Raw genomic sequence first — 25,311 nt, 5'->3', positions numbered from 1 at the left:
TCACTTAACTTGGACTACTGAATTCTCTTTCAGCTAACAAAATTGATTATAGTAATTTACTTCAGAAAGGCATGTTCTTTTAAAAGTTACGTAAATGTTCCTGATGAGATACCTAATATTGCTGCCTACTGTAAGAGATTGCATTTTACTCATTCTTATTTCTGTTGACAAGTGATTCCCTGGTTTTAAAAATCCTGGCTGCAGGATCTCAGAAAATACAGCTTCTGCAATGTCATCACCAGGCAACAACTGCCCACACTTGGAGTCAGTTGGTGAGATAACAAAAGAAGAGCTGATACAGAAATCTCATGTGAGTTGTAGCATCATACTTTCTTCCTTTCACTGATAAATGAAGTCACTTATTTTACCTTGTCATGTATTATTTGTTATAAGATTCTGTTATTCTATGTATTATTCATTATAAGGTGCATTTAAATGCTAAACATAGGCAGAATCTTCTGTGCTGGAATAGCAAAGCTTAAGCAAAGTATGGGAAGAATTGTGAACTTGCTAAAAATGAAAAACTATTTTCCAGTATTTAACACTTGGAGAGGGTACCTTTCCCAGTAGTGTTTTCCAAAGCAAATGATGTTCTAGTGGAAATTGTAAAGAATTAGCATACACTAACCTGAGCTTTATTTTTCAGCTACTGCCATTGTAGCAGCTAGTTACTTAAAATGTTAATGTAATGTAGTGTTAACTGACAACCTCAAGTGGAAAGCATAACAAAGAAACATTTAAGTTTTTTCTGGAATAGCAGGTCAGTTTTGGATAGAGCAGCCCCACAGTTCTGAGAAACCACATGTAACTGAACTTTTACTGTCCCACTAGTATTGATAAATGCAACTAAGAAAGACCTTGTAACCTGTTTTAGCAGCTGGGAGATGTTGAAAAGCCAAACCTTTTCTGTCCATGGTGCTAAATTTTTATCAGTTAATGTGCTTCTGAGGGATGGGCATAGCATTTCTCTAGTGCTGCATCTTCTTGGTTGTAAAATTTGCAGGCAGTGTTGACTGTCTGCAAGGAGGAATGTGCACTCAGTACAAGTTCTGTCACTTTCCTATCTTTATGTTAAATTTTTAGAAAAGGCCAATTTTGAGGATATTTATAGTGATGTGATACATATTTTGATGTTTTATTTAGAAGAATAGGTTTTGGGTTAAGAGAGCCAAGGTGTTACTAGAAAAATATGCTGATCTTATCATTGTGATGCAAAGCAAAACAAAAATTGATTTGCTTATCAACACATTCTTAATTTTAAGAAAAAAAATCTGCTGATATGTATGTTTTTCATGTGGTAAAAGTAAATGAAGTAAGACTTCTGTTTGTGTTTAATTTTAATAGGGCACTTGCCAGGACTGTAAAGTCAGGGGACCCAACCTTTGGGCATGCTTAGAGGTAAGTTGTTCTGCCCATAGTAGGGTCTTATCTAGTGATGTGTGGATAAAGCTGTTAGTAATTTTTTTTTAAAGAAACAATTAAAATGAAGTTCCTTAAAGTATTTAAAAGAAAAACCTCATGTGCAAATTTCTATTTTAAAAATTATTTACCTTCCATCAGGTACACAGCTCTTGTGATTTAAGAGTATTGTGTTTACAATTATTTTTTTCTAAAAAACTAGCAAATTAAAGTTTCTTCTTGAATTAAGATGCTTTTGCTCTTAAAAGTCTCTCTGAGGATTTGTAGTAGTAATATCTAGCAGTAAATACTTTTTACAGTATAAAAATGTGTATACCTTTATTTCCTTTTGCTTAAGAATGAAACTTTTATTGAAACTTGTAGAAGCTTGTATAAACATTCTTCAAACTTTGTACACATTTCATATAGTCTTTACCCTGGACATATTTCATTCTTAAATATGCTGTTGACTTTTATTTTAAAAAGAAGAGGTATTTTTGAATGTATTGAAGGAAAAAAACCCCTCTGAAATGCTGGTTCTGATTGATCTACTACACCAACAGGAAAGTACATAGCTGGTTTAGTTTTTAGAATGTCTTTTGAGTTCTTCAGATATACAGGTGTTTTCACAGATGGAAGTTTTCTGTAGGCTTGACTTACTTTCTTTACTTCTGCCTGAGTTCTGTCAGGAAGATGCTAACCTTTAGGTGTATGTATGAGTATTTTTAAAAATTAGCTTAATCTGTTTCCTTTTAAGTGGCTTATAGTACCAGATAAGAGGTTGTTTTGCTTTTTCTGTCAGTAAGACACAGAAATGTAGGAGAAAAGAAAGTGTTTAGAGTCTCTTTGTTAGATAGTTTGAAGATTAATTTACATATAAAACTCCCTTGGGAGTAGGCAGAGGTGTTTGGGGATGTATCAGCCTGGCAGGTGGGCAAATGCTGTGAAACTGAAATCATGTGTTTTTATTTCTCACTTGGAGCTGTTCAGCTGAAAAAATCAATTTAATACCAACACTTCCATAGGAGAGTTTTGTAATTGCAGTAGGATACTTAGCATCATGCTGTGCTGCATCTTCTCTTGGATGAGTTGGCACCTTGCCTTCACCTTTTTCAGTAGAAAAACATGGTGAGATCCCAGCATGTTAACTATCTGTAACTTAACAAGTATCTGTGATTAGTATAGAAAATTGACTGTCTGGCCACTGTTGTACCATTGTGTAAATTAACGTGCTTAGGAAGTTATGCAGATAACATGCTGTACCATCTTATGTGATTGTCTTGACTCATGCAAATGAGGAATTAATGAGAATTACCTGGAGATTAGCAGCTGCAAGATTCTGTGCTCAGACAAGTATGTTTTGCAATGAGCACAATTAAAATCAACAATTATTTTGCATGTTGTAACTAGAATGTAGTAAGTACTTAACCATGTAGTGCTGGAAGCTCTTAGTTAAAGGTGAAGAAAAACCTAATCAGTTGTCAATTAACACATTGATATTTAGGTACTGCAGATATGGGCATACAAGGAGTATTTTGTATAAGTATGCCATGTGCTAAGGCTGTTGAAAATCTGGTTTAGACAGTGGGCTAACTTCATGTTTTCTGTAACAATCTCTACCAAATCATACATTGCAAAAACTACGCATTGACTTAATGTCAATAAATACATAAAAACGGCCAAAATTATCTTTCAAACATATTAAGTATCTAATGCTGCCCACCAGTGAGAGGTGTTTAGCTAAATCTTACAGCATTCTACTTTGCTTTAGGTGATATTTAACACTTTCTGTGCATGTCTCTTGGTTTGTATAGGACTTTGCAAGCTTGAAATCTGAGTGAATTTTAAAGGGTCTCACAGTATAGTTGTTGTATTTAAACCTGTTTGACACCACATTTTAATTCTGTATACTACTTCATATCTTGCTGAACAGGACAGATGTACCTATGTTGGCTGTGGTGAATCTCACGTTGATCACAGTACAACCCATTCCCAGGTATGTGCATTTGCTAGTAATACACAGTAAAGGATGTTTAGGGAACATTTTTTACTGATTTTAATGAAGTCAGTAATCTCTGTTAGCACAACTGAAAGTTTGATTAGCTAGGTTGTTTTTCATTTGGAGAAGCAGGGAATACCTGTCTAGTTTATGCAGCTGCATATTTTTTTAATGTAATTCTGGCATTACTGTGCTTCCTAAAAGAGGATGAGAATTAAGAGAACAATAACTGATGATTTTGAAGCTGTGTGTACAAACGATTTCTCAAGCACTTCAGCTTATATGTAGTACTTCACTACTTCAGTGTAACTTTTAAAGATTGTGGCTGCCAGATGGGTAAGAGAAAGAAAGCTGACTTAATGAATGTGAACGCTGAACAGGCCTAAGATAGGCAGTATAAATTACCAGACAAAAGTGTTCCAGTGGCTACAGATGAAGAACCTGTAAACTGAGCTGAACGTAGTCTGTCCTGCTACGTCCTGATTTTGGATCCAGATAGGTAGGAGCAGTGGAGTGTGTGCACTAATGTTCCCTAGCATGCCAAATTCTGGCAAGGTTGGACAACTTGAGTGCATCTGTTTGGGTCTTAAACTCACTCTCTGTTCTATACCTATACACACATGTGCAAGTGGAGCACATGCCAGAAGTGAGAGACATCACTCATTTTTAAGAAATATACTGGGGACAAAGAGGTGGCAGTTTTATTGACATATTCTTTCAGAATCACTGACTTCCTGATTGAATTCTTGCCACCAATTTACAGTTTGTCTATCAGAAAATAAATTCCATGCTGAGTAATTTTGGTTCGTTAACATACTTAAGAAAAACCCTGATGAGTATTAAAATAAACAAACAGCATACACAAATGTATAGCATAAAAACCACTTTATGACTGATTTTTTTGCCACCACTCTCTTTAGGCACTACCTTGAAAGGAATGCATATTAATACTGCATTAATATAAATCTACATAAATTATTTTTTTTGCCAGCTGTTTAAGCTGAGTCAATGTTCTAAAGCATTTGCAATAGATATAGAAATTAGCTGCATGTAGAGCAGTTGAGGAACGGTTGGTTCCCGAATTTCTTGCCTACAATTTTGTACCCCTTTATTTTCAACAGTAGTTTATTTCTGCTTCACATGCTGTTTTAGTAGTATTGGGTACTTGCCAGATATAAAAGGGAATGGATGGTTTAATTGTTGTCAGTAACATCCTTGTCTTGGTTTTTGTGTTACTGTTAAGTTGAAGTTAAGTAAGATCTCTTCTGGATTTTTTTTGAAGTAATTTCTTTCTCCCCAGTAAAAATCTCAATTAATTTGCTAACATGAGAGAAATTGAGGTTGACATGAATCAGTTTCTGTTTACTCCACTTTCCACCAGCAAGGCTCCCTGTACTGCAAATAGTTTCCTCTTCAAGAAAATTAATATCTGTTGCTCTGGAAACTTGTAATTACTTATGCAACTGAAGATGCAGAATCAAACATTTTCATTATTAAATTTTTCTGAGATAGCTACATAATCTAATAATTTTTTTTTGTAGGGGGGAGGACTATGTAATGAAATTGTAGCCCACAGTTTGTTTTAAGTGGTGTTCTTTTAAAAAAACCTCAGTAAATGAGGAGAGTAGGAATTTGGGCATTCTGTAATATTTTCCTAATGTCTAGAAAATCTCTCATTTCCTGTAAACCTGGCTGACATGAAAAATATAGGGAGGATTGGTAGAAATATCTAGAGCATGATGGCAATTCTGTACACAATCTTGGAGTAAGCAAAAATGTTGATAATGAAATACGAAGATTAGACCAGTAAAAATTTTATTGATCTATCAGTTTTTATATTGCATCACAGTATAAAGTTGTCAACAAAATAGTTGACTTTAGAATGTTTGCTTTCATATGAATACATCTTCCCTGCAACTGAAGGGAAAATCTTGTTTTACTCTTCTGATTGATTGTTAAACATCTCGAATTTCCTACAGCAAACAGTTAGAAATAAACACTGCCCTCCCTATGGAGGAGGCAGCTGCCAGACACTCCTAGAAATTTTGTTTGCTGTGAATTGTAACACTTCTGGCAACAGACTTTCTTCTTACTTTTCTAATTACACAGAGGCATGTCAGTTACATGAGTACTAAAAATGAGTGTTGTATAGTTAGTGCTAAAATTTCAGTAATTGAACTGCTATTTTTTAATATTGTAACATGTATTTAATTTGTAGAAAGAGCTAGATTTTTAGTACTTCTGTCTTGGTTTGCATATAACAGTACTGATTTATTCCATTTTTTTGAATCACAGTTTTGTTGCTTTGTTCTGTTTTAGGAGACAAAACACTGTCTAACTGTCAACCTTACTACACTCCGTGTTTGGTGTTATGCCTGTAGTAAGGAAGTATTCCTGGATAGGAAATTAGGATCTCATTCTCCACTACCAAATGGAAGACTGTCTCACCAAGCACAAGAAAATAGTGTGCAGGTATTTCTTATCCCAGTGAAGTAAAGGCACCTGTAGCTTTTGCAGTAAATACTGTGTCTTCTATCAAGTGAGAGACTGACTTTTCTTCTTTTCTAGTGGCAAACATTCAATTTATTTCTCTATAAAATTTCTGGAGGATCACCACCTTTGTTCTCTCTCTAGTGCATGCTTTTTAAGAATTTGCCTGTTTTTCTATAGGTTAGAGTTTATTGTAGATTATGAAGCCTATGGCTAAGATTACAGGATTGGAGTAGATCCCCTGTGCTGAAGCATTCTGTCAGCTCTTGAAAATGTTACTTACAAAATTGATTACAGTAATTGCTGGCTAAATTTTAGGGAGTGGTAGAATGCTTTGGTATGTGTTTATTGATACTTGCCTGAGATTAATTCATAAAAGCAGAGTACTTTGAGAGAAAAAGATGCTAATTGTTAACCTTATTTAGCTAGTAATACACTTAAGAGGGTTCATATAACTTGGCTTCTGAGGTTTAAGCAAGTGTAGTTTATTTACAGTTTTGATTAGTGCCTGAAATGGTCTTGATGTTTGTGTATGTGTGGGAATATTTTTCCACTGGACTGGTGAAGACATAAGCACTCTGAATAGTTAAGTATTTAACTAACTATTATACAGTAATTTAATGAGAAGGCAGTAGTAACCTATGTGTAGTCTGTGTTTGTGTGTAATTTGGAGTATGTATCAAACCAGAAATGAGGACAGTGTTACTGCAGAGATGACCAGGGGGCTGGAGCACCTCTCCTGTGAAGAGAGGCTGAGAGCTGTGGTTGTTCAGCCTTGAGAAGACCTTAGTGCAACCTTCCCATACTTGAAGGGAACCTACAGGGCAGCAAGAGTGGGACAAAGTCATGTAGTGATAGGACAAGGGGTAATGGCTTTAAATTAGAAAGAGTAGATTTAGGTTAGGTATAAGGAAGAAATTCTTCACAGTGAGGTGGTGAGGCACTAAAACAGGTACTGAGCAACCCAATCTCATGAAAGGTGTCACTGCCTATGGCAGAGGAATTCCAAATAGATGATCTTTAAGGTTCCTTTCAACCCAAACCTCTCTGTGATTCCAAAGAGTATCAATATGCCAAATAGTGAAATATGATAATTATGATACTAAAATAAAACACAGCCTTAAGATGGTACTGTTTTTTATGATTAGGGCTTGAAAGATAAGACTTCATAAAATTGCCTAGCTGTTTCCAACTCCATCTGGGTCTAGACTTCTGATCCTTTGTTGTATAATACTTACATTGTTTTGGTCTTCCAAGGAAATGGGTATAATGTACAGACAAATCAGTAGAACTTTTAGGAAGTCTGTTATAGATTTTAATGATTTTTTTAAATTATTCATGTGCTCACAGAAAGACCTCGACATAACGAAACTGCCTGATACTTTGTTTCTCTCTGGATTTTGCTTCCAACATTTCAGTGTTAAATGTAGTGAGCCATCTGGTGGCATGTCAAAAACATAGACGCTTTTATGTGATCACTACTGCGTTAGCTTTTCAGTGCTGTCTTCCTGTTTGTTTTCCAAGGGAAAGAAATAACAACCTCCTTTGTTTTTGTTGTTCAGCTGTTAACATAAAATCATGTAATGTTGTCACTGCTAATCTGAAAACAAAAATATAGGGATTTTCATGGTAAACTTCATCAGGGTAGTTGTTTGAAAATACATGCATATAGTTTTCAGTTACTAGATTTGTTGGTGAAATTATACATGAGCTTAACTGAAAGGAAAATTAGTCAGTATGAGTAAATATTATTTTTGTTTCACTCTCCTTAAGGATTTTAAAATACCCAGTAATCCCACACTGAAGAGTCCACTAGCAGCTGTATTTGATGACTTAGATATAGAAGTGGAAGAAGATGAATTGAAGACTAGAGGTAATAAAGGCAAAAGTATTATTGCACTTTATCATGTGAATGCATGTCTCCAAGTGTGTTCTCCAGCTGTATACTAGTTCTCTTCTAGGTGGAACTGTTTCCTGTTCTGTTTAGTTTTTCCTTTATTGGAGCAATCTTTACTTGCCTTCAGAGCAGAAGCACACCCACAGAAGCAGCAACAAAATAAAGAAAACATATTGGAGTAATGTTTATTAGATCTAGAGCATCAGCTACACTAAAGTCTGTTCTGATGGTTTCTTCTGTCACTAAAACTGCTCACTTGAATGTTTTCCTACATTTAGAGTTACCCATTTCTGAACCTGTAGTATCTCAGTATGGTTTCAGTTTGTTTTCTCCTTTTCAGTAACAGATTCCAGGCACTGCCAAACTTGCTGGTACAAAAGATTACCCTAATATTAAGATGTTGTAAAGATGCACATGAGAATGAATGAAATCTCAAACAGTGAAGCTTTAATTCTCTTTTCATAAGGGAACATAATTACTGTTTCTTAAAAGGCTTAAGCTGATAGTGGTAATTTTTAAAAGGATATATATTTGTTAATAAAGAAAATATTTCTGCCATTTTTTCCAGAAAAATCTGACCAGCATGTTGTCAAGTTACTGTTTTTAAGATGCCAATGCATATGTCAAAGCAGTGTGTTTTCCATCACTAGTGATAAAAGATTTATTTTAATTTATATATGTCATTTCTCCTTGGCTCCTATACTACCAGCTTTCCCTCTCCTGAGTCTGCTGGCATTGGCCAAAAACCCTGCCTTGTACCTTCTGTTGTCTGGCATGGTCTTTCTGGATATGTCACTACTTGACTAATTTGCCATCTGCTCTTAACTGATTGAACTGTGTGCATTTTGTTTCCAGTTAGTTTATCCTATCAATGCATATATTTGTCTAACTTCTTGTCCTATTAATATTTTTAGGAATTTAACAAGTAAAATTGTATTCAAGCTCACAGTAATAGTGACGTGGCTGTATTTAATCCACTTCTCAAAATGAATGGAAAAGAATCTTGTTTAGCTCCATTCTAACTGTTCTTAAAATTTATTTTGAAATGTTTTTGGTGAGGCAAACACTGCAATTTTTATTTGTAAGAAAAGTCTGTTCAAAAAAAATTATTTGCAGCACTTCAGGCTGAAAAAGTTGCAGTGAGAATATCTTTCCTAATAGATCTGCTGTTGGAAAAAATAAATTAAAAATCATGGGACTGTTCTTACTTCCCAGCTTCAGTAAGAGTGACCAACCCTTGTGTAGCAGAAATTGGAAGGGCAGGCTGCGGTGGCAGATGTGGAAGACGGAACTGTACTGCAGTTCAGATAGGGGAAACTTAAAAATTAAATCCTTAGTATTAGAAAATTCAACTGAAGCAACAAAAAACGTTTTTTAGACATAAAAGGATTTTCTGAAGTTTTATTTTTGTGCCACAGGCTGATATGATTGGAGTAGTTTCTACACTTTAAGGACTGCATAGAGCTAACAGTCTTGATTGCTGAGTGTTTTATGTTTACCAGTCTTTCCTACTGATTGTTTCTGTTTATATAAGAAAATAGAATTTATAATAAAAGCAATTGAAAGAATTACTAAATGCTTTAGTAGCCTTAAAGAGCAAGTTTCAGATAAATTCCTTGACATTGCAATTGTATGACAATTATGACTTTCCCTTATATTTAGCGAGCATTTTTCAAGGCTCCATAGTCACCGAAGGTATATATGTTAATTGTAACTTTAATGTGTGTGGAAAAACTATATGTGGATATTAGTAAAGAATGTAAACATACTGGGCTTGAAAATTAATTCTTGGGGAAATCTAAACTGAGCAGTCTATGTATAACAGTGAGAGTATATAATTGGCATAGAAAAAGACTGATCATAGGTAATTACAGCTCTGATTCTGGGATATCACTTGCTGAGTAGGTTTTTAATGTTCAGTATAATGAACCTGAACTAGCATGAACCTGAGATACAGGAATGAAATTTTCCTTCAGAGGCTTTTGGTGAAATGACTAACAGTTATGAATGCAGCATAGCAATGATTAAACTGAACAGGTAAATCATTAGCTTCAAGTAAAACTTAAATATCGATAAGTATGTTTTAAATTACAATCTTCAACTGTCATGAAACATGAAAAGCTTGTAAGATAAAACACATCCTCCTTGACTGAAGTGTTTTAGTCATAATCGAAACATGTAATTACTACTTCTATTTATATTTATGTTCCTGTTGGAGTCTTATGTTTCTTTTAGTTACAGCTGTGCTTTATAATTGGCATCAGATGTGTTATGAGTATTTTAATTAGTACACATTTTGTAGGCAGTATTTTCTTTAATATGTGTTGGATTAACGGATGCTCAATATTCGTTCTGTTCCTCAGGTCTAACAGGATTAAAAAATATTGGAAACACTTGTTACATGAATGCAGCTTTACAAGCTCTTTCCAACTGGTAAGGAAAAATACTGTGAATTTTATATTTGCTCATACATTTTTTTTTTTGAGATAAACTTAAGGATTTTTGAAGGGCTGCACTACCATAGAAGAAAATGTGTAGTTTTTAAAGCTCGATCTTACATACAAAAAAAGAGTTGTCACTGATAAGAGAGGAAAAAAATAAATACTATGGTATATGGGCCACTCAGCCTTTTCTGTTTCATTCTAAATTCTCACTGTCCTAAATAAAAATATTTGGAATTCTAGAGACCAGGAAAAAATCTGATAAAAGCTATTAAATTTAGACTGTATGTGTGTGGGGTTTTTTTTTTTTGCTACAAAATGAAATCAAAGGAAAGGCAGAAAGCAGAAGGTAATTAAAATAATAGTTGTTAAGATCTAAAGGGGCAAATTAAATCCTTAGAAACAACACATCTGGGATGTTCTATGCTAAATCATCTGAGGAATGACTAGAACACAAAATCTTACTATCCTATGGGGTTACTCAACAAGTGCACAAAGGACAAATATACAAAAGCTGAAGGATAAAGGCACTAACTCAATAAGTTTCTTGTACTAGAAATGGATAGGTATGAACAGTACCTGAACATAACTTCTTTCTTGGATAAAAATAGGTCAAATCTATATAGGGGATAATAACTTCAAAAGGGGAGTTGAAAGGAGAGAATTGAGAGAGTATGTGAATTGCAGCAACACAGTTTAAAGTAAATGGATGCATAATCATTTAAGTATTAACTGATTTTCCACAAACATCATATGGCACTGTTGTAAAAAAAATAATCTGTTTAGGATATTGTTTATGGGCTAGGGTTACAGTGATTGTTGCTGTAGCAGGACATGTGTACATCTGTTGTGGGTAGTAGGAATGGCCTTGAATTTGAATCCCACTAGACAATTCTAACGCTTTAACAAGTATCAGAACATAGTTGAGAAGCATCATTGCTGTATTGCAGAAGTTATCCTACTAAGAAATATTTGGTTGTGGCAGTTAAGGATGTAAAAAATGGAACTGTTCAATTACATAATATGGCCCTTGTTTTGAATAACCTTGTATGAAATGCAGATTACTTCTTGTATTTAACAACCTGAAAAATATTATTAATTCTCATCCTTCATTCAGCCCACCTTTGACGCACTTTTTTCTTGACTGTGGAGGCTTAGCCCGAACGGATAAGAAACCAGCAATTTGCAAAAGTTACCTCAAGCTTATGACAGAACTCTGGCACAAAAGCAGGTACTGCATTATTTTGACAGTGCAATGATTCTAAACCTCGAAGTCATGAAGGATACATTAATTTGTCTTAGTTTTATAGTGTTTATTTTATATGTATCACAGAATCACTGCTAGAAATTAAGGAAGAAAAGACTAACTTCCAGTACTTAAATGTGCCTTATAACTTGTTCTTTTCCGTGCCTACCAAAGATAGGACAAATAATTGATGTAAACGGTAATAGCTAAGATTTGACAAATGTATGATAAGCACTATGAAAGTAGCATTAAGATTTTAAAAAGAAGTTTGTATCTGCTGGGAAGACATCTGAAATGTTTAATTACTTTGTCCTCTCTGTGCCCGTCATTCTGTATCAATGTTTTATCAATTTGTCTTATTTTCTTTATATGGAATTTCTGTTATCTCTAAGAAAATGCACAAAATATAAATAAGATAAGAAATAGTAATCATGCATAGTGCCAAGAGTAGGTCTGATATGTTGTCTGATTCTCTGACAAGTAAAACAGTCTTGATATAGTCTCATGTTTCTGTTGGATGACAGACTATGAGAAAATTATGTAATTAATTGAATACCAATGTTAAGTTTGGTTAAGATTATTGTTAGATGTGTTGTCATTCAGTTGCAGGTAGAATTATTATTCCAGTAAAGATGGAAAATTCCATTTAAATGCTTCCTTTTAAAATGTTTAATTATATGTAAAACTTTTTTGCCTTTAGGCCTGGTTCTGTTGTTCCTACTGGTCTATTTCAGGGAATTAAAACTCTTAATCCAACATTTCGAGGCTACTCTCAACAGGTAAAACTCTCTGTCCATCTCTTTTGAAACTGTCTACACTATGATGTTACCTTCTTGTTTATGAACCTAATGCTTGAGATGCCATGCTGCTTATATTTGTTGGAAGCACATGCACATAAGCTTCAGTTTGTATACTTTGATATAGACCATCTGAAACAAAACCACCAGCAGTTGACAGGTTTTATGTTTGGTTATATCAAATTCTTGAAAGGCTTTCAACTTCTGAAAATAACTCATTTTCCTTTAATTTTTAAGTGGAGAAAAAACCCCAACACCTTATCTATAACTTTTCTTTTGTATGCTGCTAGTACTTGAACAGTCCCAAAAAGAAAGAGGCAACAAAAGTGTTCAAAAATGAAAAATAATATAATTAAGTCTTTAATATTTTTCTACCAGATAAAATTTAAATTACACAGTATCCAATTTTTATTTCATGTCTTTGAAAAGACTGTTAAATAGGTAGAGATTATTACATAATAAAGGCATTCTTCAGGTGATCTTTCATAGAGTTTGCAGTACTTTGTTAAAAGCTTTTGGGCTAGAGCAAAAATGTAAACCCTGTAATTACAAAAGTCTTCCAGGAATCTGCTTTTATTCAAAGGAATTTTGCTGTTTTAATTAGCATATTTCCATTTTTGTGTGGAGGATTAGAATATGTTTTAATGCAAATGCTGCCTGTAGCATTTATGTATGTTTAAATAGTAATGTCAACGTTTTGGTTTTTTTTTCATTTGCTCATTAACCTCTGAAGAGGCACATGAATTTCTAGAAAGGCAGAATATCAGTCTTGATAATCAAAAAGAAACTGTGTGGAAACTTTCTTCTTGTAGCATTTAACACTCAAAGTATCTTTTTCCATGCAGTGCAACACTTGATGAAAACCCTATGAGGTTCTGCCTGGATCACACTTCAGTTGTCTGTTTTGTAGGTTTCATGGCAACAGTGTAAAACAAAACAAGTTTTTCACTTTCAGTGTTCTTCCATTGCTCAGTCTCACAAGCTGGACAGCTGGTTGGGCAACCATGTCCAATCTTCAGGAAGAAAATGGAATTATTTTGCTCAGTGAAGAATGTTTTTATAAGTTAATCTGTGTTGCAAGGTTTTAGTAGTCTCTTACACAAATTGCTAAAAAAAGAAGTATTAGCAAATAGGCATTATAGAGTTGGATTTGGATTCTTTTTTGTTACTTAATCTCAAAATTCAAATCTGATAGTTGTAGTTTTTAAGAATGTTCTCTAGTCAGCAATTGTGAGCTTAATATGTAATTGCTATAATAAAGGGAATAATGAAGCAAGAAGTATTAATATAATGAACAACCAAAATACAAAGAGAGAGATGGAAATACAGTAGTAGTTGCCAAGAAGAGGCTGTTGTTTTCTTCTGTAGTCGCTTTATTAGATATTCTCTCTTGCCAGGACCCAAGCTGCTGTGTGGACTATCTGAAATTTTATGGCTTTGAAGATATTCTGAACACAGATTAGACTTGTAGTAATACTTCACAACTGTTTGTTGAAATACTGATATTAGGAATCTTCTTGAGAAGAATAATTAAAATCTTTGGCAGTAGGATTCAATTGGAAGAACAGGCTAATACTTTAAGTATTTCCATGCTCAGTGAAAGCAAGTCTCTGGTTTCTTTGCCAAAGATGCTGCATAAGGTTTTAAAATACTACCCCTAAAAGGTTCTATTACCAGCAATGGGATCTGATCATGTTGTTGATAATTTTTACTTAGTTTCTCTGAGTTACAGCAGTATTTTTGTTGAAAAAAGCTTTTGGGGTGTTGAGGTGTTTTGGGAGGTAGCTTGCGACATGTAAGAAATAAAGTGAATGAATATGTGGTCTAGAAATGACATTTCTTTGGATCATTAGACCTGGGACAGAGGAATGAATGTTTTTCAATAGCCAGCTGTGGCTTTTATTTCAGTTCTGTCTTTTCCACAATTGATTTTTAGTATCTTCCAAATATAACGAATTAACATTGTGAAACCTGTTTCAAATCTTAGGATGCACAAGAATTTTTACGTTGTCTAATGGATTTACTTCATGAAGAACTTAAAGAACCAGTTGTAGAACTGGAAGATGCACAGCCTATAAATGTTGAAGAGAGTATGGAAGAAGACAAGAGTCAGTCAGATGTAGGCTTTCAGCCCTGTGAATCCTGTGGTACCTGTGATAAAACAGAAAATGACACTATTTTCAAACCTGTCTTAGAAGAACCTGCAGAGACAACCATGTTAATTCAGGATGATGATAACAACTCGATCACATCCAAAGACTGGCAGAAAGAAAAAATGACAAGCAACAAGCTTAAACGAGCAAATTCTATGGAAGACTTGGAAAAAGACATGAACACTTCTTCAGAGGTCACTGAATTTTTAAATCACCAAGGAACTGTCAAAGTACAGATTCACAGCAGATTCTCAGGTAATACACTGAAACAGGTATTCTGGCTAAAGAATTTGACACTGAGAGTGGAAGTTATAGAACACAGTAGAGAGGTATAGGCCAAATAGGGTAGGTGGATTTACTTGTAGCAAAGATGCACCTTTTTTTTTTTGTGTGAGTGTTAGGAATTCAATTTGAATTCTCTTGAAAAGCTAAAGATGTTGTACTGGGTAAAGTTTCAGATAGTTCAGAGGTAAGGGATTTTGTTTTGAAGATAGGTATGAATTGGAATGGTGCTTCATTCCTCAATGTCCACTGACCTGACAATGTGGTTAAATAAGCTGCATGACCATTGACTCTCTTCATTCTGCAGTGATTTTTTTGGGGGGGTAAAATTCATGAAATAATGCAAATATTAATTGCAGAATACATCAATGATGTCCATATGAATGATATATCTGCAGTCCAAACTCCATTGTCAAATGAAGGGGTGAACACACGCTTATCCAACAGTCCTCCAAAATCATACTCATCATGCTCTTCACTAGCACCAGTCCACAAAAAAGGTATAGGCTCTTTATTTTCTTTCTTTTGGTAATGAATTGATCTATATTAGTTTCATTTTGTTGTTTTTGTGTTATTCCTTGTGTTACTCATAGCAGTGAAGTGTTGCTCTTAGGGGCTTTTATGACAAGACTCCCTTCTGTAAAATTCTGGTTCTTTTGAAACATGAATATTATTTGCCTCTGCTTTTGGAGGGTAGAATAATGCTTAATTTTGGACAAGTTAATTGCACTGGTTTGGAGAGAGGAGTTAGTACCCTCAGAAGGGCAATGCTGTTCAGAGAGCAGGCATGTTGGCTCTTCAGCGCAAGTTCAGTAAGTTACCAGTTCACTCTGTTAAGGTTTACAGAATGATTTGTACCTGTACTGGAGATAGATTTGTAAATGCTAGTTGCTTTCTGGTTGTTCCTGTCTCTGTAGTGCATAGTATTGGCACTTTCCAGGACATGATGCATTTAACAGCACCTAGAATGTTTAAGCTTTTTTACTACCATTAGATACAAGATAGTGCAACTTCGGGGCACAGGAACAGTATTTAACTATTTTTTTAGCTCTTTTTTGGCTAACACTGATGTATTTTAATGTAAACTTGACTTTGGAATATGCTTGTAAGGCTAACACTAAACTAAACCAAGCCAAAAAGACTTCAACAGCTTTAATATTGTGATCCTTTTGCATTCAACAGTCTGTCTAGGATAAGTTCCAAAAATGTTTGCTTTATCCTTTTAATGCTTTAGTGTTGATGTTGAATGGCAGTGTTTTAATGGACTCTTGCTGTCATGAGCAACAGAACCAGACTTTTCTTGAGGCTGTGCAAGAGTAGGCATGGAACCAAGTTGCAGAAAGGAAAATCTTGATTAGGTGGAAAGAAGAAAATCTTTCCAATGAGTGGTTGAGTACTGGAACCTCTAGGTTTGAAGAACCTCTAAGAGGCACAATCTCAAATGTACTCTGAAGTTCTTGAAGGTAGATATTCCCGAGTTCAACTAGATCTGCTTTAAATGGAGACAGTACCAGATGATATTCAAAGATGTCTTACCATCTAGACTACTGTTTTTTTGTCACTTTCTAATAATTTAATAGATACATATGCAGTAGAACTGTCTCAGAATGTAGTGTGGGAGCTATTTACAAGCTCACAAGTTGTTTCTTTTATTAACTCACATAAAACATGGGGCATTCACTACTGTACTAGGATAACACACCTGTTACCCCTTTCTGAAAGCACATGATGGATGTTGGTTGCTACAATTATATGATGCCACTTCTTGTCACCATCTTCCATTTCTTCCTGCTGCTTTAGTGTGGATAAATACAGTACAACCAACACTGATAAATAAAGACTTTAGAACCATCTTGAAGTAGTTTAATGACAAAATAGATGATTGAAAGGAACCTTAGAGAACCCTGAGCAAAAAGTTCTATGAGGCAGTTTGTGTCCATGATAAATAAAGTGTATCCGATTAATCGCAAAAGAGAAATTTCCATATTACTTTTAGCAGCCCTTCTATCTGCTGGAGATACTTTTGAATTCAGACTCTTATTTTGGACATCTTTCTAGGTATGAGATGATAAAGAGCCTATGTATTACTGCTGGACAGTAAAGAGAAAAGAGTTCTTTCTTATGGGCAGACTCTACATATAAGTCATCCTTGGGAGACTGTGAAAGATTTATTGGAGTAATACAGTTTCCCTGTCAGTGTAATTACTTCTGTGTTTCACTGTCTGTCGTGTTACTTACTGGCAGTCAGCTTTATGGCATAGTTTCACTTTGACTCCTACAAGACACTTGAGTGGTCTCCTGGGTAATACACTGTCTACAGAAGAGTTTTTGTGACCTTGATTTTAGCCTGATGCTCCAGTAACCTATAGAGCCTGAGACTGCTCTGCTGTTTATACCTAATTAGTAGTGGATTTGGTCAGAATGCTATTATTGGCTTGGAGTTTTAGTTATCTTTTTTTTTAATAAGATGCTCTTAGGCTGGCCTCTCTGAGTACCTTTATTCTACTTCAAACCACTGTCAATGGTGTTGTGATACAATAAGCTTGCATATCAGCTCTTCATCCCAGCATGGTTAAAACTTCCTGGAAATATGTGATCAAGTGAAATATCAGATAGAAGATGCCTCTTAAGCTTAGACCTTGGGAAATGCCTGCCAAGATCAATCTTTTAGTGATAGGCTGTAGACTTCAAGATTGGAAGTTTGAGTTTTACTTAAAGGAAGGATTTTTCTGGTGTTTCCCTTTAACTGCTTGAGGAACTTACATGAATTCCCTGGTACTAACAGTAATCTGGTTGTATAATTTCTAAGAAATACTTAGTAAATTAAAAACAAGGCTTGGCTGATAATGTGTGACCTCTAATATTGTGCAAAACTGAAGGAAATTGGGATCCACTGTATTTTGATTTACTTTCAGCACTTTGTTTTTCTTCCCCTGTAGTTTCAACTGTACCATCACCAAAAAGGAAGAAGCGCAAGAAATACAGGAGTGTTATCTCTGATATATTTGATGGGACTATAATAAGCTCAGTACAGTGCTTGACTTGTGATCGGGTGAGTAAGGAGGAAAACCTTTACCATCACTTTTTTCCCCAACAGAAACACTTACTGCTTTAAGAATATAGTCATTCTTTGGTTGCTTTATTCTGTGGCCTTTTTTGTCATTCTGCACTTGTTTACTCAGTAAAATTGCTACTACCTGCACTTTGTTTAGACTAGCTTGTATTCATTGAGCTGGATATTTACTCAATGCTGAAAAAAAAAACAAAACATTTTTGAGAATTGGCTCACAGCAACGATGGAGAAAAAGGCTTGCTCTTCAATTTCACTTAGATATGATTAGTAAAGTTCTGAATATCCTAATGTGTCACTGCTGCTGTTTTAAGTTCTTGGGTATATAATGTCACAAATAAAACTAAAAGATGGTAGTTTCATCATTCTACTGTAAGTTTTACTAGGTAGATTGAGACAACGTCTTTTAAATATCAAAATAAAAACAATTAGAGGTGATATGAGTCATTAACTGCTTTCTTAAATTGTCATCTACTGCAAGATGTGCACAGCACAGGAACAGCTAAATGGGTTTTCCTGTTCTATATGCTCACAGAATTACTTAAGAGCACAAGTGGTCCTTGAAAATAAGTAATTCTTTAAGTATGTCTAGTGAATATTTTGATTTCTGAAGCAATAATATCAAATATCTAAATATTTCATTGGCAACAAGTTTCTCAAGGCTTTAAACCTATTCCTGATGCTTGCCCTTACCACTTCTCTAGTTTTACATTTCACAATATTGAGCCCTCGAGGTAATCTAGTGAGCAAATTCAAAAGGTGAATAAGGATTTTTAATTTGCTTGATCTTTTTCTTCTTATCTGATCATTAAATCCAGAGCAGGAGAGAGAAAATGCACAGCTGCTCTTTTGCAGTGGATCTAGTTATATCAGGTCAAGTTAATGTCAAAGGAAAATACTGTCAAAACAATGGGTTTAAGCTTTCTGAAACTAGCTTGTATAACAGGAGCCAGAGACAAAAAATGTAATGCTTTGCATGACTAGTAGGAAGCCAGGTAATGATTCACAACTTAAAGCTTCAGTGATAACATTTTGGAAGTTCAGTTTAAAGTGTGTTGGGGTTTTTTGTTTGGTTTTTAGGAAATTAATTCTTGTATCTCCTTATTGATTTGCTACCTAGTGGAATTTTTACCTATGTAATCACCAGTAGCTACTGGCAAACTTTACTGATTTCAATTTAATTTCTATTTCTCTTCAAGCTTAACTCTGTTTTGTTTCATTTGTTTTCTTCTTTAGCTGTCTGTAACCCTGGAGACCTTCCAGGATCTCTCCTTGCCTATTCCAGGTAAGGAAGATCTTGCTAAGCTCCATTCTGCAAGTCATCAGACATCTCTAGTCAAGGCAGGATCATGTGGAGAAGCATATGCCCCCCAGGGATGGATAGCTTTTTTTATGGAATATTTCAAAAGGTAAATAATATTTATCTTGTTTCCTTAATTTATTTATTTAGAAATTCCTGTTTCTGCTCTTCTGGCAGAACATTTGTTGGTTTTCTTTCTTTTCTATCAATGATGTTTCAGGTTTGTTGTCTCATGTGTTCCTAGCTGGTTTTGGGGTCCAGTTGTAACCTTACAAGATTGTCTTGCTGCCTTTTTCGCCAGAGATGAGCTCAAGGGTAAGAGGTTAATTACATGAATATGTTTTTTTCTGTTGTTATTTTTTTCCCCTCTATCACAATAAGGTGATGAATATCTTCTTAGCTTTATACAGTTGAGCAAAGGCCACCTGTTTGACTGTAAGAGCAGGTCATTCCTTGCTCTTATGTGATCATTCATTTCAAAAAGGTAAGCTTCTCACTCAGCTAAATATTTGAGGCAAGTGCCTGTGAAAGCTACATTATAAATGCAAAGTAAATCTGAATTTGGTTTAATAAAATGGTATCAACTGATGATTCATAAAAACTTCCCACTATATTAATACTTATTCTCATAACCTTAATTTGCATTTAGTAAATGATTTCCCTTTTAAAATTATCTATTATCCCCTCAGATTTACTGTACTGCTTCATAGTTGCTATGTCAGCACTCTTACATTTTAAATATTAAATGCAACTTAAAATTTTTTACAACTTTTTTGTATCCGCTATAAGCATATTAAGGGTAAATTTGGATGTAGAAAATAATGGCTGTTTTTCTTTTCCCTGATATTTGTAGGTGATAATATGTACAGCTGCGGAAGATGTAAAAAGTAAGCTGGCTCTTACCATTGTTTGTTTTAATTCATCTTACTTTGAGTGCTTTAATGCACTTATTTCTGTTGGGTATGCCACAGTGCTGTAAATCTTTTGATACTACTTTATCTGGCTATAAGAAATCCAGTACTAAAAGATGTGGGAGTTGGGAGGCACTGACTCACTGTACCATACTGCAAAACAAATATGCTTAATTTTCATGTTTCTTACAGTCTTAGGCCTTTCTAAGCTGTGATTGATATAGAGGGCTAAAAACTCTTATTACTAGTGTATTTTTGTTGCTATGTAGCATGTCACTTCAGTGTGTTAAAAATAAATATTTTGTGGCTTTAAATACTGAAGAACTAAGAAACAGAACTGCTCTGAAGACTGTTCATTGCTCTTTATAGAAAAGGGCTGTTATTCCTTGCTATGTAACTCATGGTCAGAGGTAGGTAGTTTCTTAAAAATAAACTTAACTGGTTTCTTTTGCTGAATAATCAGCTTTCATAAAGCTTAAAGTTCTTTCCTTTATGCTGAAAGAAACTGTTAGCTAGGTGGAGCTTGATATCCATACTTGCTGCTTTGAATCTTTTTAGCAGTACAGATTGTCTTTTCCTCTGAAGCATCATTGTTTGTATCATTTCAGCCAGTCCATGTTTTGCCCACAATTAAGAAATGTTTTGATTTTACCAATGTAGTATTCACCTTAGACTTTACCTGATAGAGCACAATAAAGTAAAACCTAGTCAGAACTAATTATTAGTTGTTTTGTTGTTTGTTTGCCTTCTATATTAGGTTAAGAAATGGAGTGAAATTCTGCAAAGTGCAAAAATTTCCTGAGGTACTGTTACTGCATGTAGTTTAAACCACTTTTTCTGCATGATTAGGAATGTGATAAGACTAACAAGTTGCATAGAGTAAGTTATGTTACATGATGAAAGTGTTTCTTTGTGTTGGCATTTGTTTTAATAGTTGTGAGCAATATTTGATTGCTCACTCTGTCAGGAAGTTAATCATGTATATGGAAAGTAAAGTCAGAAGAAGGGGATTTTTCTGTGTTGTTGTTGTCAGCCTGCAGAACTGAAGTACCATGGCCAGATGGGAAATCTTTTCTATAAATAATGCTTGTAAGTTTATGTTTTAAAAGGCATCTGTTCTTGCACTTCTAAACACGAGTTGCAATAATAAGGAAGAATTAAGTATCCCTTGTGACAAAGTTGTGCAATAGGTACACCAAGGAAGAGAAAAGGTATGTTGTTCATTACTGCATCAGTGTTAGTAACTGTTCAGGACTGGTTCAGGTACTACTGTCAGTAAGATCAATCTTTGGTAATTACAAATTACATTTCTAACTCCTTGAGCCAAAATCGGCATTTAAAAAAACTGTGGACCACAGAGCTTGTGTTAGTTGCTTCAGGCCATGGAGAAAAGTGATCCTTTTGGTATGACAAAAGGAAAAGAAAGCATGCACAGTGTAGTTACCAAATGTTAGTGTATGTTCTTGAGTGAGCCTTTTTGTCCTCCTTACAGATATTGTGCATTCATCTGAAAAGATTTAGACATGAGCTTATGTTTTCCACGAAAATTGGGACCCATGTGTCTTTTCCCTTGGAAGACCTTGATCTTCAACCTTTCCTTGCAAAGGACAGTCCAGCTCAAATAGTGACTTATGATCTCCTGTCTGTCATTTGCCATCATGGAACTGCCAGCAGTAAGTAGGAGGTTGATTGCTTTGCAATTATGTTTAATACTCATGTACTGAAGGGTAAGTAGTTGAGCGTTGGTAATTATTTGACAGATAATTGCTTGAGTCATAAGATGGCCTACTCTTAAGGAGTTGGCACAGCCTTGAAATTACATGGCATAACTAAATAAAATTGTAGTTGGAAAAACACCAACAGATCTTAGAATATTACTTAAACTCTATATGTTCACTTTTCAAGAGATCAGTATAAATGTGCAGATAACACTGCATGCCAGGAGATGACCAGTTGGTTGTTTTACACAGCTGCTGTTTTTCTAGAGTTTTGATGCTTTGTATACTTTACTGGTTTTTGAAAAAAGGTACAGTAATCTTTGAAAAAGCTTTTCTCTTGGATGAATGCTGCTAGTTAACTCCAAAACAGACAATAAGTGCTACTTACAGGTAGCAATGAGTAGCTGAATATACATAAAGTCTTAACTGCGGTATGTCAAGCTTGTTTCTGACTGCATGCTTTCAGTATCTGTAGGATTTGGAAAATAGAAGGAAATGTTTGAAGTCAGAAACCTCATAGATTTTTTGCAGAAGTTACCCACCCCTTCATACTCCAAGTTTGTGGGATGAAGTTGTTTGCATCTTTTCTAGGTGTTTTTCCATCTTCCATTCAATTCTTGCTGAGTGATGCTTCTTGTAGTCAGTGTAGTGCATATCTTATTATTTGTTACCAGTTGAATATGTATTTCAAAATAGTAATAATTTTAAATACATTATGAATAGTCTTCAAAACATAGTTAAGTATGGTCTGAATGTCATGTAGTTGTTAAACATCTTCGCTCACTTCTATTATAAAGCATAGTGATATTTGGGAAGAGTTCATTGTGAAACTGATTAGGGTAAATCGTTCAGATAGTCTTACTCCAATTTGATTATCGTGATTCAGGAGTGCATTAGACAGCAAGCTGCTGGAAAAGTTGAGCTTGAGAGAAGTTAATAGCAAGGTTGTGTCTCCTGATGATTTGATGTTTCTCACAATTAAGACTTGCTTTTTTCTGGGACTTTAACTGTATTGCCAGAATAAAATGAGCAGCTCCTGGACATGTTTTAAGAACTCTCGCTTTTAACACTCTAGGTGGACATTATATAGCGTATTGCCGCAACAATTTAAATAACTTATGGTATGAATTTGATGACCAGAGTGTCACAGAAGTATCAGAATCCACAGTGCAAAATGCAGAAGCTTATGTCCTCTTCTACAGGTAAGCAATTAAAAATATGGTCATACTTGTGTAAGTCAGGTAACTTTTTAAGCAGTTGGGCAGCTTTCAGAAATACAATGGAGAAATTTCACCAACAGTAGAAGTCTGTGTTGAAGAGAGACTTACTCCTTCAGTTGTGTCCTCAGCTCTCGCTCTATCACTGCTAGAACATGTATGGAACTTACTGGCAGTCAAATTTGCATAAAGGAAGTATAGTGAGATGGCTAGAAAGTGAACTTTAAGCAACTGTTAGAAGTAGTCATCAGTTACCTCCTTTTCAATTAGCAGAAAGGAATTCTGCACAAAGGGAGGTTTTGCATGCTGTTAGAGCTCTAAAGGAAATTGTGGAAGGTTTTTAGCAGATGGGATCTGGATCAACAGAACTGTAATTTCACTTCAGGGAATTTACAGGCTGGTCTTTTCCTGAAAGTTGAGAAGTTGTGTTGCTGTCATCTTCGGTCTAACACATTTTTGTACTTGAAATAATAAAAGTAACTTAACTGTTTTCAAACTCTAGATTTCTGTGGCTATTTAACTTCCATTAGAAGCACTTGCACTGCCACTGTCTAAACTAAGCTTGGGAATCTTTTTTGGTAGGACTTTTAAAAGGAACGTGGAAGTCATACTGCATTGAAAAGAAAGAACAATGTATCTGATAGTGGGCAAACAAATAATAAAAGAAAAACATTCATTAAAAATTGGTTTTAAAAACTAATCTGCACAGAACACTACCATTCTTCTAGCACATTAGAAAGTCTAGTGGAGATCTGCATGTGTATTTAATTACATCTGGACAGTGAACTTTCCTACTTCATTTAGTTTTCAGAGTTGTTGAGTAACTTTGATCTGAATTTCAAGAGGTAATGTATTTTAATTGAAATCACAGCATTTGTTTTTCTACTCTTGTTTTGCTATGCTGTGAACATCCTTTTTGCTGTCAGCATTAGGTCTGTCTGAAGTTTTTCTATGAATTACTTGAGTCAACTCTGACTCCGTGAATCAGTGGAGGTGGCCCAGCTTTTGTGTGATACTGAGTCAAGTTTCAGGTTGAGTTTTGGAAGATGAAATAAAGGGTTCAAACCTGCTTTTGGAGAAGAGAGATTACATTCCATCTAAACACAGAAGAGCAGACATACTTCCCTTTGGACAGCGGCAACAGCCTCAATGAGAAAGTAGGGGGATACAGGAAAAGTAGGGAAACTACTTGATCTGTTTACTGGTCAGCCTTACTTCTGAGGGTAAGAGTGGAACTTCTGCCCAAGGAGTACAGCTTGTAAAACTTTAGCTCAGAACAAGCATAGGGAGAATGGGCAGAGCAATATAGTCTCTGTAGCAGTCCAGCTGTTTGCTTTCTCAGGCTGGTAGGATGAATGGAACCTGTCAGACCTTTCAGTTGTTGAACTAATGAGCAAGCAAGTTTTTTTCCTGTGGGTATGCTAAGACCTGTGCTATGACTTGTCAAAACTAAGGAGAAGCAGAAGTGTAAGAGAGCAAGTGATCTTTGCTGCCCTTCCCACTCTGTCGTAACTGTACTGGCTCTTGTAACGCATGATTCCATAATGTGACACTATAGGTTCCTGGAACACATTTAGATTGTGGCTCTGACTGTACACAAGAAGTGCAATTTTTTAATAATACTTCATGCAGGTAGAACTTTGAAGCATAGACATTGTCCAGATGATATACTTGAAAGTACAAGTTTTCTTCTCACAAAATAAATTACCTACACTGAGGACAAAGATATGTATTTGATGATTTCTCTTTTGATAATAGAAAGAGCAGTGAAGAAGCACAGAGAGAGAGGCGGAGAATATCAAATCTACTGAATATGATGGAACCCAGTCTTCTGCAGTTTTACATTTCCAGGCAGTGGTTAAATAAATTCAAGACTTTTGCAGAGCCAGGACCAATTTCAAATAATGACTTCCTCTGTCCGCATGGAGGTGAGACTGTAACTGAGTATCTTCTTAAAAGAATTGATCCCTTTTTAGCTATACAGGGGATTTACACTTGGTTTAAGGGAATTTAAGCATACTATGTCCATATAACTCAAGTAACTTTTTTGGTACATTAGAACTGTAACTTCTAAGCAAATTATTTCATTTTAGTAGGAAATGATGCTTTGTTAAGTTTTCCTTTTTCTTTGCACATTTCTTTTTAGTTCTTTGGATTCTTAGAGAAGCAGTTAAGTTATCTGCTTGCTTCCTAAACACATTTCACAGAATCATAGAATTATCCAGGTTGGAAAACACTTCTGAGATAGAAGTGTTAGGTGATGGGTTGAACCTAATTAACTAAACCATGGCACTGAGTTCCTCATTCAGCCTTCTTTTAAACACCTCCAGGGATGGTGACTCCAGCTTCTCCCTGGGCAGCCTGTTCCAATCACTTTCTGGGAAGAGCTTCC

At 35.1% G+C, this 25,311-nt stretch overlaps 1 protein-coding gene across 7 annotated transcripts in view; it reads left to right on the top strand.

The window, feature by feature from the left end:
• USP33 (ubiquitin specific peptidase 33) overlaps positions 1-25,311 on the top strand; it is a 45,273-nt gene that overhangs the window by 9,687 nt on the left and 10,275 nt on the right. For 3 of the 7 annotated variants that reach the window (XM_064147802.1, XM_064147801.1, XM_064147806.1), the window contains 18 exons: positions 205-310; positions 1,345-1,398; positions 3,332-3,394; positions 5,717-5,869; positions 7,661-7,760; positions 10,148-10,217; positions 11,343-11,456; positions 12,172-12,250; positions 14,256-14,676; positions 15,063-15,203; positions 17,643-17,755; positions 19,010-19,182; positions 19,285-19,388; positions 19,927-19,960; positions 20,742-20,787; positions 21,477-21,657; positions 22,778-22,904; positions 24,678-24,847. In XM_064147802.1, the coding sequence (XP_064003872.1) occupies positions 205-310; positions 1,345-1,398; positions 3,332-3,394; positions 5,717-5,869; positions 7,661-7,760; positions 10,148-10,217; positions 11,343-11,456; positions 12,172-12,250; positions 14,256-14,676; positions 15,063-15,203; positions 17,643-17,755; positions 19,010-19,182; positions 19,285-19,388; positions 19,927-19,960; positions 20,742-20,787; positions 21,477-21,657; positions 22,778-22,904; positions 24,678-24,847 (2,249 nt within the window). Of the gene's footprint in view, positions 1-172; positions 311-1,344; positions 1,399-3,331; positions 3,395-5,716; positions 5,870-7,660; positions 7,761-10,147; positions 10,218-11,342; positions 11,457-12,171; positions 12,251-14,255; positions 14,677-15,062; positions 15,204-17,642; positions 17,756-19,009; positions 19,183-19,284; positions 19,389-19,926; positions 19,961-20,741; positions 20,788-21,476; positions 21,658-22,777; positions 22,905-24,677; positions 24,848-25,311 lie in introns of all 7 variants that reach the window. The other 4 variants (XM_064147805.1, XM_064147807.1, XM_064147803.1 and 1 more) reach the window with 3 other exon arrangements.

The sequence above is a fragment of the Pogoniulus pusillus genome, chromosome 8, assembly GCF_015220805.1.
Source record: "Pogoniulus pusillus isolate bPogPus1 chromosome 8, bPogPus1.pri, whole genome shotgun sequence".
Taxonomy (NCBI): Eukaryota; Metazoa; Chordata; class Aves; order Piciformes; family Lybiidae; genus Pogoniulus; species Pogoniulus pusillus.
Note: the sequence above shows the minus strand (reverse complement) of the source record. Positions and strands in the feature narration are given on the sequence as shown.